The 12,368-nt window shown below is 46.6% G+C and overlaps 1 protein-coding gene across 1 annotated transcript in view; it reads left to right on the top strand.

Moving 5' to 3' along the window:
- Positions 1-12,368, top strand: part of COL20A1 (collagen type XX alpha 1 chain) — a 147,952-nt gene that overhangs the window by 111,606 nt on the left and 23,978 nt on the right. Inside the window, exons 30-33 of the mRNA XM_081867488.1 lie at positions 2,216-2,311; positions 4,792-4,845; positions 7,819-7,872; positions 11,148-11,201. Of these exons, the coding sequence (XP_081723614.1) occupies positions 2,216-2,311; positions 4,792-4,845; positions 7,819-7,872; positions 11,148-11,201 (258 nt within the window). The remainder of the gene's footprint in view (positions 1-2,215; positions 2,312-4,791; positions 4,846-7,818; positions 7,873-11,147; positions 11,202-12,368) is intronic.

The raw sequence follows: 12,368 nt of genomic DNA, 5'->3' as shown, positions 1-12,368 counted from the left end.
TTGCAGTGGCAAGAAGATAACTGCTCTCTGCCCCCGCTGCGCCCCCCTGCCTTGCATTCCCCACCATACCTAAATAGCTTATTGTCAGAGCAGTTGGAAAAAAGACAGTTAAAAGCAAACCACCCCACAGTGGCCATTTCTGCATTGAACCCAGAAAAGTGAATTGCCAAAGGGGATAGGCAATACAACCGAGCATGGGGTCAGAAAGCTGCCACACTAGGGACTAGAAACCTGAGGCTGACATTACTTGTGTTTCTTGAACTTCAGTTACTTGCCCACAAAACAGGGTGGTTTCAACATGATCCTTTTCCTCTCTTTGAAAGCCCCCCCCCCTTTAATTTTTGCTCTGGGTTTTATTTTTAACACAATAAAAAATAAACTGACAAAGGTAAATGATTAAAAATTGCAATAAGAAAGTAAACAACTACAATGGGTTCGCATACCATGTTTTTCCGTGTATAAGACGCCCCCATGTGTTATACACCCCTCTATTTGGGGGGACTCCAAATTAAGAAAATGGGGGAGAGATTTTTTAGGGGAAGGGGCCCCGAGTTGTTGAGTGTTTTTTTGTTGAGCTCACCCGCCTGACCTACGCTGCCACTCGCTGTTACAGAAAGCCACCTATCATCTGTCCCCTCACTGGCAGAAGCCGCCAATCACCTGCCAAATTACCGTAGCAACAGCCAGTCAACACCAGCCCTTGCCGCAGCCACTAATAATAATAATAATAATAATAATAATAATAATAATATTTTTTATTTATACCCCGCCCTCCCCAGCCAAGGCTGGGCTCAGGGCGGCTAACAAGCAATAATAAAAACAAGCTGAATGAATACAACTTAAAAACAAGATTAAAATACAACATTAAAATATTGAAACATTAAAATATTAAAATGCAGCCTCATCACAGGAGATGAACACGTCCAATAGCGGCTGACAATCTCCGGCTCGCGGCAGCAACCAATCCCACATCCCCCCCATTCACTATCCATGTATAAGACATCCCATGATTTTTAACATAATTTTTAAATAACAAAACCTCATCTTATACATGGAAAACTATGGTATATTACTCTATAGGAGGGCTCTAAACACAGGCCTGCAGCAGGATTCCTCCTTCTCCAAGGGATCTAGATCGGGGAAGGAGGCTAGGCTGCATTTAAGGTTGCAGCGTGCAGTGTATTGACGATGCCTGAATGCAAAATATTGTGATTATATCAGAGAGCAGGTGCCTCTATCTTTAAAGGCCTAATAACACTTTGCAGTCCAGAATGACAAGGTCTTTCCCCTACTTTGTGTTAGATTTTGCACTGCTGTTTATTATGGTCACGGCAGATTTCTCTCCCTCCCCACCCCAGCCATCCCAAATCACTGTGACAGCCACAGAAAGGAGCTACCTTTCCGCTATAGATCAACACACGAAAAGAGCCAACAGCTTTGATGTGCAACGCGGAAAGCTTTGGGAAATGTTAAAACCCACCAATGTGGCTCTGGCGGCTTTGTTCGTTCCCTTTGCCTGCTGCAGAGTGACTGACACAGTCAAGAAGAGATGCAGCGAAATGTAGATTTGGACTTCTCATCCAAAACAGAGTAAACAACTTGCAGCAGCAGCTTTTTAACAGAAGCCCTTAAAACAGGGGGAGGAGACACCAACCCAAATGTTTCAAATATTTAGCTGTGGTTCCTGCACTGCAGGGGGTTGGTCTTGATGACTGTGAAATAGAGACCCATATGAATGGGGTGGGGGTGGGGGAGAGATTTGGTTCACATTTTAATGCAAACCTACCCCTTCTGCACTTCCCGAAACAGGAGCCAAACCACAGCAGTCCTTCAAAATTCAGACTTCTTTGCATTTTGCAGTGCAGTTCTCTAACCCAAATGTGCGTAAAAATGTATACATTAGTGAATATGACATGCAAAACTGCATCGCTTGGGAGCAAAGTGGGCTAAAATGCTTTTTTTTTTAAAAAAAGGATATATATTTGATGTGTGTTTTTAGTGGTATCTGATTTATGCTGTGAGCTGCCTCAAGTCCTCCTCTGGCAGAAAGGCAAGATGAGAATGAATGACTGAATCAAGGTTTTCATTCCTTGCTCTCTTCTGGCTTTGACTTTGGTTTTTGCAAAGGGAGATTGTTGTGCTGGGAATCTGAGTGCCTGCAAGATACTGATGTGTGAATGCATTTCCTTGTTTCCTTGGCATCTGGTGGCTTTAGGGTGAGCCAGGTCCACCTGGGCAAGTTGGGCCAGAAGGTCCGGGAGGACACCAAGGGACACCAGGCACCCAAGGGATGACTGTGCAGGGTCCCATAGTAAGTCTCTTTCTTCTTCTTTTCTTTGCCCCATGTAGGTTTTGCTGACACACACACACATATACAGTACTTCATAAATTGGCCCAAGACAACATGTATTAAATTGAGGTGGGCTGCAAAGATTAGAGCAGGACGAACACCGTTGCTTAAATTAGTGCAAACAGCAAGATGGGCATTGCCTGCTGCTGGAAGATGTGCCCATCCCAACTCTGGCTGAACTCCTTCTCCTCCTCCTCCTCCTCTCCCTGGTCCCAAAGACCCAACACTTACCTTGGGGCAAGAGGAACTGGCCTCTTCCACTTCCTAGCAGAGCACCTTTTCCTGCTGAGGACTGCAAGAATCCCTGAAAGGGAACTCAGGGTTGTAGCCAATGAAGTTGTCCCATGAGTGTGCAGTGGAACTTCCTCTCCCGTTCTTCTTCCTGTGCACCTCTCAGCATCTGTTCTGGCAGTTTCACCAACCATTCAGAACAGATTTGAGGGGGCATGGAGGGCACAGGGGAGAAGAGATGGAGAGGAAATCCTATTATTAGTATTAGTACAGTGGTACCTCTGGTTGTGAATGGGATCCGTTCCGGAGGCCCGTTCGCAACATGAAAAGAGCACAACCCGCAGCGGTGCGCCTGCGCAGGCACGGGTTACGATTCACCGCTTCTGCACATGTGCGTGACGTCATTTTGTGCTTCTGTGCATGCGCGAGCAGTAAAACCTGGAAGTAACCCTTTCCGGTACTTCCGGGTTGCCGTGGGACGTAACCTGAAAGAATGTACCGTACATTTATTGCCTGCCCATCACCAGCAGTTAAAGCTGATCTTGATCACAGAAGTAGAGTGAGCTCTGAAAACATATTGCACAGGAAGAAGTTCTCGGACTAACAGGACAACTTAGCTTGATGCAACACGTTTTGTTGTTGCTGCTGCATTCAAAATCTTGATTCGTTTTGGGGACAATGGAAGGGCAATGGGCTGTGCCCACCCCTAAATCAAATACAATGAACAACAAGCAGAGAATAGCCTCCAGGAGGGTAGCCATGGTTAGAATTCCTGCTCCGTGATTGCAGTCATGGGATTGTTGTCTTTCACATGACGGTATATGTTTTGACTCCACAGAGTGGGAAGTGACGGAGACAGGATGTTTGTGTTACTGTGTTCCATGAAGTGGGACTATTGTCCTTTGTTCTTTTTTCTCTTTGCTGTCTGATGCTAGAGAGAGAGGGAGCCATGTTGCAGTGCACCTTGTGTGTTTATATGTAAATAAAGTAGATTAGCCAAAATGCTGAGCTGCTGAGGTTCTGTTACGCAAAGCTGCGAAGACTCTGCGGATCTCTAAGTGTGCCGGTGTCGGTTGGCAACGGTCGCTGTTATGTTCGGGCTGAAGAAAGCTTATGAAGCTCCCAAACAATCGACCAGGAGGGAGAGAACATGCCAGTCAGGCCTGTGTCTCTGTCAGTGTCTTACTCGAGTGTAGGATGAGCTCCTGACAGCCACTACATTCCCATGGTTTTGTTCTTGGGACACGATGTCAGGGACTGGGCAGAGGAGGAACGATGAAGACCACCTCTCCAGCCTGACCCTTCCAGAGAAGAAGGAGACAGTTCAGAATTACAACAGGGGTTTGAGGTAGATCACAGCTCAGAGGCAGTTGAGGAGAAAAGTTGGGAAAGAATGGGAGAGGAGGAGGGGGGGAGAAGAAACACCAGGGGAGAGACAGCTGACAGACTTAGAAAGCATTCCAGACCCCCCCTTTCCCAGAACCCAGCGGGCATTGAAAGTAGGAGAGCAGAGAGCTCAAAGGCGAAAGGCCTTTTCCAGCACCCGTAGTGATGACTCATGAGGAAGTAGGAGAGACGGAGGAGGTGAGGTTTCCTGCGGAGCAACACCATTACTCCAAGAGGCTGCATTTCTAAGCCTCTCTCTGTGAATATTGAATAAAAGGCATTGGTAAGAACTTCCCTTGTCTTATCCCTTCCTGGCAGTTGCTGTGGGGCGATTGTGATCCTCTGACACCGGACACATGAGCGTACATGCACAAATCCAAAGTGTACAAATTCCCTCTTTTTCTGACCAGCAACTTAGATGCCTTTAAAAGACGAAATAGACAGATCTGTGGAGGACTTGATGCATGTGTGCTACTTCCACTGTTCTGAATGCCATTTGCAATTGGGGAATTTGAATTGGGGAAGAGTGTTATTGCATTTAGGTTCCGCCTGCGGGCTTTGCGTGGGCACCTGGTTGCCCCCTGTGAAAACAGAATGCTGGACTGGATGGGCCTTGGGCCTGATCCAGGAGGGCTTTCTTACATATGTATGTGAGTGGGCCTACATTTACAATGCCTCTTGGTGTGAGAAAAGGAGTTTTACAAATACATAAGCGTTCCTTTTTATATCTGTGAAATGCTCAAGGATATAAAGATATATGCTAGCTCTGGAACTGTGCAGATATTATACATTCAGTCATTTCCTCCCCTGCATTCAAATTCTAGGGACCACCAGGTATTAAAGGAGACAAAGGAGACAGTGGAAGTCCAGGGATGCAGGTAATTATGACACACATTTTTCTCTCTCTCACTCTCTCTTTGTAATTTCCACCCATCTATTATTATGATCTGGCAGCCTTCCCAGGCAGACAGTTCTCCTGTTGCTTTCGAGCCTTGCTTCGAAACCGAGTTTCTTTTTCTGAGGTGGGAATCCCATAACGGTGCTATTTTTCCCCCGCTAGCTAGCTCTGTATTCCCTTTTCTTGGGCCCTGCAGTTTGGCAAACATTAATTATCTGAAGTCTCAGAGCCGCTTTAGGAGGTCAGCAAAAGAATTATGGAGATTTTGCAGATGGATAAGCTAGTTTAAAGAGAGAAGCTTACATGACCTTGGCCAAGGATGAACAGACTATAAGTGGGTGCGAGAACAGCGGAACGTGACGGCTCAATTTCCAAGCGCCCAGCTCTCAAACAGTCTCCTGGATGGAAAAGATTGGGAGTGGAGAAAGCTGTACGCTTGTACTTAGAAGAAAGGAAAAGGGATTACTTTAATGTGTTCTTATTGGAAATGATGGCAACTTCTTTAAACTAAATTGAACTGCATTAGGACATCGGAAGTTTGAAAATAACCAGAATTTGGGGACAAAGCTATGCCTTGACTTAATGGTCTTGCAAGGGCTGCCTCCCACCTGCCCTGATGAAAATGCTTATTAATTTACTTAATTAAAAGGGGGGCGAGGCAAGCCTGCTGCCTTTGGGGTCCTCCTGCTCATCCATCTGGCTGCTCCGCAAATTGATGGCACCCCTGTTGTTGTGGGTCATGCTATCAAGGGATGTGAATCTTCTGCATAGCCATCATTGCACTGCACCAGTAACAGAGGGTCTAATAATAATAATAATAATAATAATAATAATAATAATAATAATAATTTATTTATATCCCGCCCTCCCCAGCCGAAGCCGGGCTCAGAGCGGCTAACAACAGTAAAAAATAACACAGTTTACATAAAATCACAATCAATTAATTGAAATAGATTCTAAAATCAATTCATTCTAAAATCAATTCAGAATCAAATTAACGGCAACCATTGGGCTAGAGTGCTATGAGGATTACAGAAGGAGGGGGTCAGACTGCGCCTTGGCCAAAGTCCTGGTGGAACAGCTCTATCTTGCAGGCCCTGAGGAAAGATGTCAAGTCCCACATGCATATTTAGCAACCCCTGCGGTACCACTGAAATCTTTCCAGACTGCTGAAACCATCCAAATGCATAGGATGGCAGTAAATCACGAGTGATGGAAAGATGTTTTCAGATCCAAAATTGGCTGGAGGGAAAGCAAGGGTGTGTGTGCAAACATTACATGGGACTATAGGTAAAGGGGCCCCTGACAATTAGGTCCAGTCGTGACCGACTCTGGGGTTGCGGTGCTCATCTCACTCTATAGGCCGAGGGAGCCGGCGTTTGTCCGCAGACAGCTTCCGGGTCATGTGGCCAGCATGACTAAGCCGCTTCTGGCGAACCAGAGCAGCGCACGGAAACGCCGTTTACCTTCCCGCCGTAGTGGTACCTATTTATCTACTTGCACTTTGACGTGCTTTCGAACTGCTAGGTTGGCAGGAGCTGGGACCGAACAATGGGAGCTCACCCCGTTGCGGGGATTTGAACCGCTGACCTTCTGATCAGCAAGTCCTAGGCTCTGTGGTTTAACCCACAGCACCACCCGCGTCCCACATGGGACTATAAACACTCACAAATATACCTGTTCCGATATAGTGACACTATATTGGCTCAGATTCTCTTTCTTCCATCGGGGCTGGCTTTCCTCCAGGTTGGGGCTTGCATGCTTGCTCCCTCACCCATTAGCAGCACATGGGATCTGGGAAATGTCATTTCCCTTTTCCCCAATGCCCTGGAGTGACATTAGATTAGCCACTTCAGGGCATTGTGGTGTGTGGCTTCTCAGAGAAACCCACAGCTGGGGCCTTGGCATTTGCCCAGCTCTGCTTAGTGCTGGTGCCAGGCCTGAATAAATCCACAGGTAGGGAATGCATAGGGACGCGGGTGGCGCTGTGGGTTAAAGCCTCAGCGCCTAGGACTTGCCGATCGTCAGGTCGGCGGTTCGAATCCCCACGGCGGGGTGCACTCCTGTCATTCGGTCCCAGTGCCTGCCAACCTAGCAGTTCGAAAGCACCTTCGGGTGCAAGTAGATAAATAGGGCCTGCTTACCAGCGGGAAGGTAAACGGCGTTCCGTGTGCTGCGCTGGCTCGCCAGATGCAGCTTCGTCACACTGGCCACGTGACCCGGAAGTGTCTGCGGACAGCGCTGGCTCCCGGCCTATAGAGTGAGATGAGCGCACAACCCTAGAGTCTGGCAAGACTGGCCCGAACGGGCAGGGGTACCTTTACCTTTACCTTAGGGAATGCATAGGCCTCCTATTACAGGTAACGAACAGGTACATTGCTATGTGCATGGCACACCCTGACTTCAGGTTGGTTCAGGAGAGATAGAGAGGGGATGATGGAAACTATGTCTGCAGGAGGGAAGGCAAAAATAAATCAAGGTCTTTTCAAAGCTGTTGTTCTTCGCTTCATTGGAAAAAGGTCCTGAGATTCTGGCTTAATCATGAGGTGCTTTGACAAAGGATGTTGTTGGGTTGTTGTTTAGTCGTTTAGTCGTGTCCGACTCTTTGTGACCCCATGGACCAGATCACACCAGGCACTCCTGTCTTCCACTGCCTCCCGCAGTTTGGTCAAACTCATGCTGGTAGCTTTGAGAACACTATCCAACCATCTTGTCCTCTGTCGTCCCCTTCTCCTTGTGCCCTCCATCTTTCCCAACATCAGGGTCTTTTCCAGGGAGTCTTCTCTTCTCATGAGGTGGCCAAAGTATTGGAGCCTCAGCTTCACGATCTGTCCTTCCAATGAGCACTCAGGGCTGATTTCCTTAAGAATGGATAGTTTTGATCTTCTTGCAGTCCATGGGACTCTCAAGACAAAGGATATGCTTCCTGAATAACAGTTCTGTTTGTCTGCAGGGTTTGATGGGTCCTCAAGGAGCTCCAGGGAAAGATGGGATTCAAGGATCAAAGGTAAAAGCACTGGGCAGTCTGGCAACCATCAAATATGGGCTCTCAAATGGCCCAAACTACAAGTTGAAGAGAGAGCGCAATTCTCCGTGAAGATGGGAGCAAGCACAAGTGAAACAGATTTTGTGCCACTCCCAGGAATTTCTTCCCCATTGCTCCATGTTTCTTTTCAACACCTGACATGATTCTTCTGAACACAGATGCTTCATTTAGCTCTTGAGGATAATATCACAATTAGGCTAGAACGATCCTCAGTCGGTGCAGCACGAATAATTTGATTGCAAGCAATGATGCAAGGCACAGTCCCAAAGGAAAGTCCCAGAATCTCTTGCAGGCTGCTGAGACAATGCCAGAGCATAATTCTTGTGGGATTGTAGGGAGGCAAATGCCTCACCTGAACATCATTTTAAGCTTTCTCATGGAGGAATGAGGTTGCCTGGTCCTCAGGTGAGCGTCGTGCTTGCCCCTTCAAATGCTGCAAAGACCGCACAATATTGGCTGCGGCTCCCATCTCCTCCCACCATCCTTGTTAACTGAAAGGCAAAACTACTTCACAGAATTGTAGACTTGGAAAGGATTCAAAAGGACCTTTAAAGCCCTTTGTGGCTTAGGGCCCTCCTGGTATGCCCCACAGAGGACCTTAAGGTCCATGAATAATCATAGTTTAGAGGTCCCGGGCCTTAAGGAAGTCAGATTATCCTCTACCAGGGCCAGGGCCTTCTCAGTGATGGCTCTGACCTGGTGGAATGCTCTGTCCCATGAGACCAGGGCCCTGCAGGATTTAACTTCCTTCCACAGGGCCTGTAAGACAGAGCCATTCCACCTTTCAATTTGAACTTAGCCTGATCTTTTATTCCCCTTACTCCCCCCCTCCTCTTTTTATGAAGATTACCCGCTCTGGGATCCCACAGCTAATTCTCCCCTGGTCTCCCTGCTGGCCCAAATAAGACTAATTTATCCAGCTAGCCCTGGTGATCATCTAATGTTTATTGGATGGATTTCCCCCCTAAATTGACCTTTGAATTCTAAATTTATTGTTATTCACGTATTATACTGTATTTTAAGCTGTTTTTTGTTGCATCAATTAAGTGTTTTAAATTTTTTTTAGCCACCCTGAGCCCGGTTTTCTGAACTGGGAAGGATGGGGTATAAATAAATTATTATTATTACTATTTAGCCCAATGCCCTACAATACAATTCCAGCAAAAGGATTTTGCACTCTGCTGTATGATTTCATTACGTGCAAGTGTCCTTTTTTGCAGGGGTTTTCTACATTTGTGGGTTGGGGGGAGTCAAATAATTAAGTTTGACTGTTTCCTTTCCATTTTTTCGCCCAAGCATTCTTTTGGGAGCATTACTGAAGGGCTCAGGTTTTTGTGAATGCTTTAAAAAGTCTTTATTGAAGTGTTCAGCAATAAGAGAACAACTAAAAACAATCAGGGACAGCAAAATAAGAAATATATTCTGTGATGCAGGAGCTCATTCGTCGTTCTGAAACTCAGGGTTGCAGCCTGTGGTGCAATTTTGCTCAAGCAGCAGATTTCGGCTTGCGAACCAGAACTTTCCTTTCCACTTCCCTGAAATGCTCCCCTCACCCGCAAAATCTTCTCTAGAAAACTGAGGAACACCTCCAGAGCATATTTGGGTGGGGAACCCAGGAGAAGAAGTCCTGCTATGCAAGCACTGGATGAAATCTGCAGGGTGAAACTGAGTCGTATATTTAATTCAATATCTGAAGACGGAGATTTGACAGAAATACAAAGGGAGGGGGAAAGGGGGAGGTAATTCTTTTTGATGGTTTTTTTACGTTTATAAATTTTGCAGAATAACTATTATTAATTGAATTTGCTTAAAAGCATTTATGAACTGCTTGATATTTTTAAAAGATACCTCTGAGCAGTGTACAATGTAAAAATCAATATCGTTAAGATGAAAACACAGCCAATAAAAGCAGGAATTCGGGGAATTCAAATGCACAAAGCCTGGACAAAAAGACACATAGCCTCAATCAGCTCCCATCCATACCAGGAAATGCATTCATATTTTGGGGAACTGGTACATGGGCTGCTCACTGAAGCCTTCATCAGTTCTGAGATGATGATGATGGGGATGTTTGTGCATCCACGATAGGGCAACCCAAAGTGAACAAAGGGGTGGAACATCAACCCTACGAGGAATGGCTACAACATTTGGGACGTTTTTATTTTAGTGAAACGGCAAGTAAGAGACAACATCTCAAAAGCTTATAATATTATGCATCATACAGAGAAAGTGGGTAGTGATAAGTTCTTCCCTCCATCTCTGCCAGTGCATTGTAGTGGTTAAGAGCAGTAGACTCGTAATCTGGTGAACTGGGTTCGATTCCCCGCTCCTGCACATGCAGCTGCTGGGTGAACAGTCCCCTTCCCCCATTTATGCCAAGGTCCGATGGACCCCCAGCTGTGCCCAGCTGCTGCCAGCTGTCCTTCTGCTGTCTATATGAAAACACAGCAGGCCATGGACTATGCAGAATTGGATAAATTAACAGTAAGGATTCGAAACCTGCGGGATCGGAGATCAGAGAGCCAGTGTGGAGTAGTGGTTAAGAGCGGTAGTCTCGTAATCTGGGGAACCGGGTTTGATTCCCCGCTCCTCCACATGCAGCTGCTGGGTGACCTTGGGCCAGTCACACTTCTTTGAAGTCTCTCAGCCCCACTCACCCCACAGAGTGTTTGTTGTGAGGGAGGAAGGGAAAGGAGAATGTGAGCCGCTTTGAGACTCCTTAGGGTAGTGATAAAGCAGGATATCAAATCCAAACTCTACTACCGCAGGAACTGAGGAGCTTCCAATGAAGCCAAATGCTAGAACCTGGCCTCTACAGGATGTAGAGATGGGCACCCAAAAGAGGATTAGACACAATGCAACTGTGGTGACTGTCCCAGATGGCTATTTATTTATTTAAAAACAGGTATGCACCACTTGATTGTAAAAGGAAACCTCAAAGCGGTTCGCAAAGAATGTTGGAGGTAGCGATGCTTCTGAATGCCTGTTGCTGGAAACCACAGGATGGGAGAACGCCTCTTTCGCACCCAGATCCTGTCTACAGGTTTTCCCAGAAGAGGCAATCGGAATGGCCACTGTGAGAACAGGATGCTGGACTAGAGGTGCCACTGGCCTGATCCAGCAGCAGGACTCTTCTTATGTCTTTATCCCTAAAAGCAGCACATTCCCCCCGCCCCGAGCTCTCCCTCCCTGTTTTAGCCTGAGCCTTTCTCTCACTTTTCTGACTTGATTTTCAGGGTGTTCGAGGCCTGGAAGGCACTGCTGGACCTCCTGGACCACCAGGACCAAGGGTAAGAGATTCCAGTCATGTAGAAGGCAACTTTTTTCCGCTCCAAAGGTCTTGCTACCAGGAATAGGCTGAGCTCAACTTCCCTCAGGTTAGCAGGGATGGCAGGCAAAAGGAACAAAGTGCTCTGTGTCTTCATTACTGTTGCATCTTCCTCCGGCTACTGTTCAGCAAGAGCTGGTGAGCCACCTGGTTCCAAATACTGGGGCATCTCCTCTAAGCCAAGTTTCGTGGTACCCAAGTTGCAGCAGAGTGTCAGACGTTGACTTCTTAGTAGTCTCGTCTCCTTTCATCAGAAAAGGCAGGGATGCCGTTTCAGATTTGCGGGAGGAGAAAGGGAAGCTATTGCAACAGCGGAAGGCAAGAATCTCAGCCAGATTTAAAGATCTACTCCTGGCTAAGTTCTAGATTTAAAATGTGTATTTCAAGACCATTTGTTTTGGTTGCTTTTCAACTCCTCCTTTTGTGGTTGTTAGCATTTTATTGACGAGGATAAACAAAGCATTTCCAACCATCTCAACTGCCCCCCCCCATCCCTTGTTTCCTAAAGCAGAGTCACTCTGGATCACTATAACACAATATACATTTTATTAACAGTTGTTGTTTTTAATTGGACTTGTTAACTGATTTTTACCCAAAGATACCCAGATGACTTGCATTTAGAAACATAAACATAAACATTTATTCCTTATACCATTAATAAAAATCACACACACACTTTCATCATAGGAGAAATCTTAGGTAAAGGTAAAGGGACCCCTGACCATTAGGTCCAGTCACGGACGACTCTGGAGTTGCGGTGCTCATCTCGCTTTATTGGCCGAGGGAGCCGGCATACAGCTTCTGGGTCATGTGGCCAGCATGACTAAGCCGCTTCTGGCAAACCAGAGCAGCGCACAGAAACGCCGTTTATCTTCCCGCCGGAGCGGTACCTATTTATCTACTTGCACTTTGACGTGCTTTCGAACTGCTAGGTTGGCAGGAGCAGGGACCGAGCAATGGGAGCTCACCCCATCGCAGGGATTCGAACCGCCGACCTTCTGATCAGCAAGCCCTAGGCTCTGTGGTTTAGCCCACAGCACCACCTGTGCCCCTTAGGAGAAATCTTACTTTTCCTCAAAGTGGCATACGTGGTTCTCTCTTCCCAAGGTCACTTACTAAGCTTCATGGC

The sequence above is a fragment of the Podarcis erhardii genome, assembly GCF_964252035.2.
Source record: "Podarcis erhardii genome assembly, chromosome: 6".
Classification (NCBI taxonomy): domain Eukaryota; kingdom Metazoa; phylum Chordata; class Lepidosauria; order Squamata; family Lacertidae; genus Podarcis; species Podarcis erhardii.
This window is presented reverse-complemented; position numbering and strand designations above follow the sequence as displayed.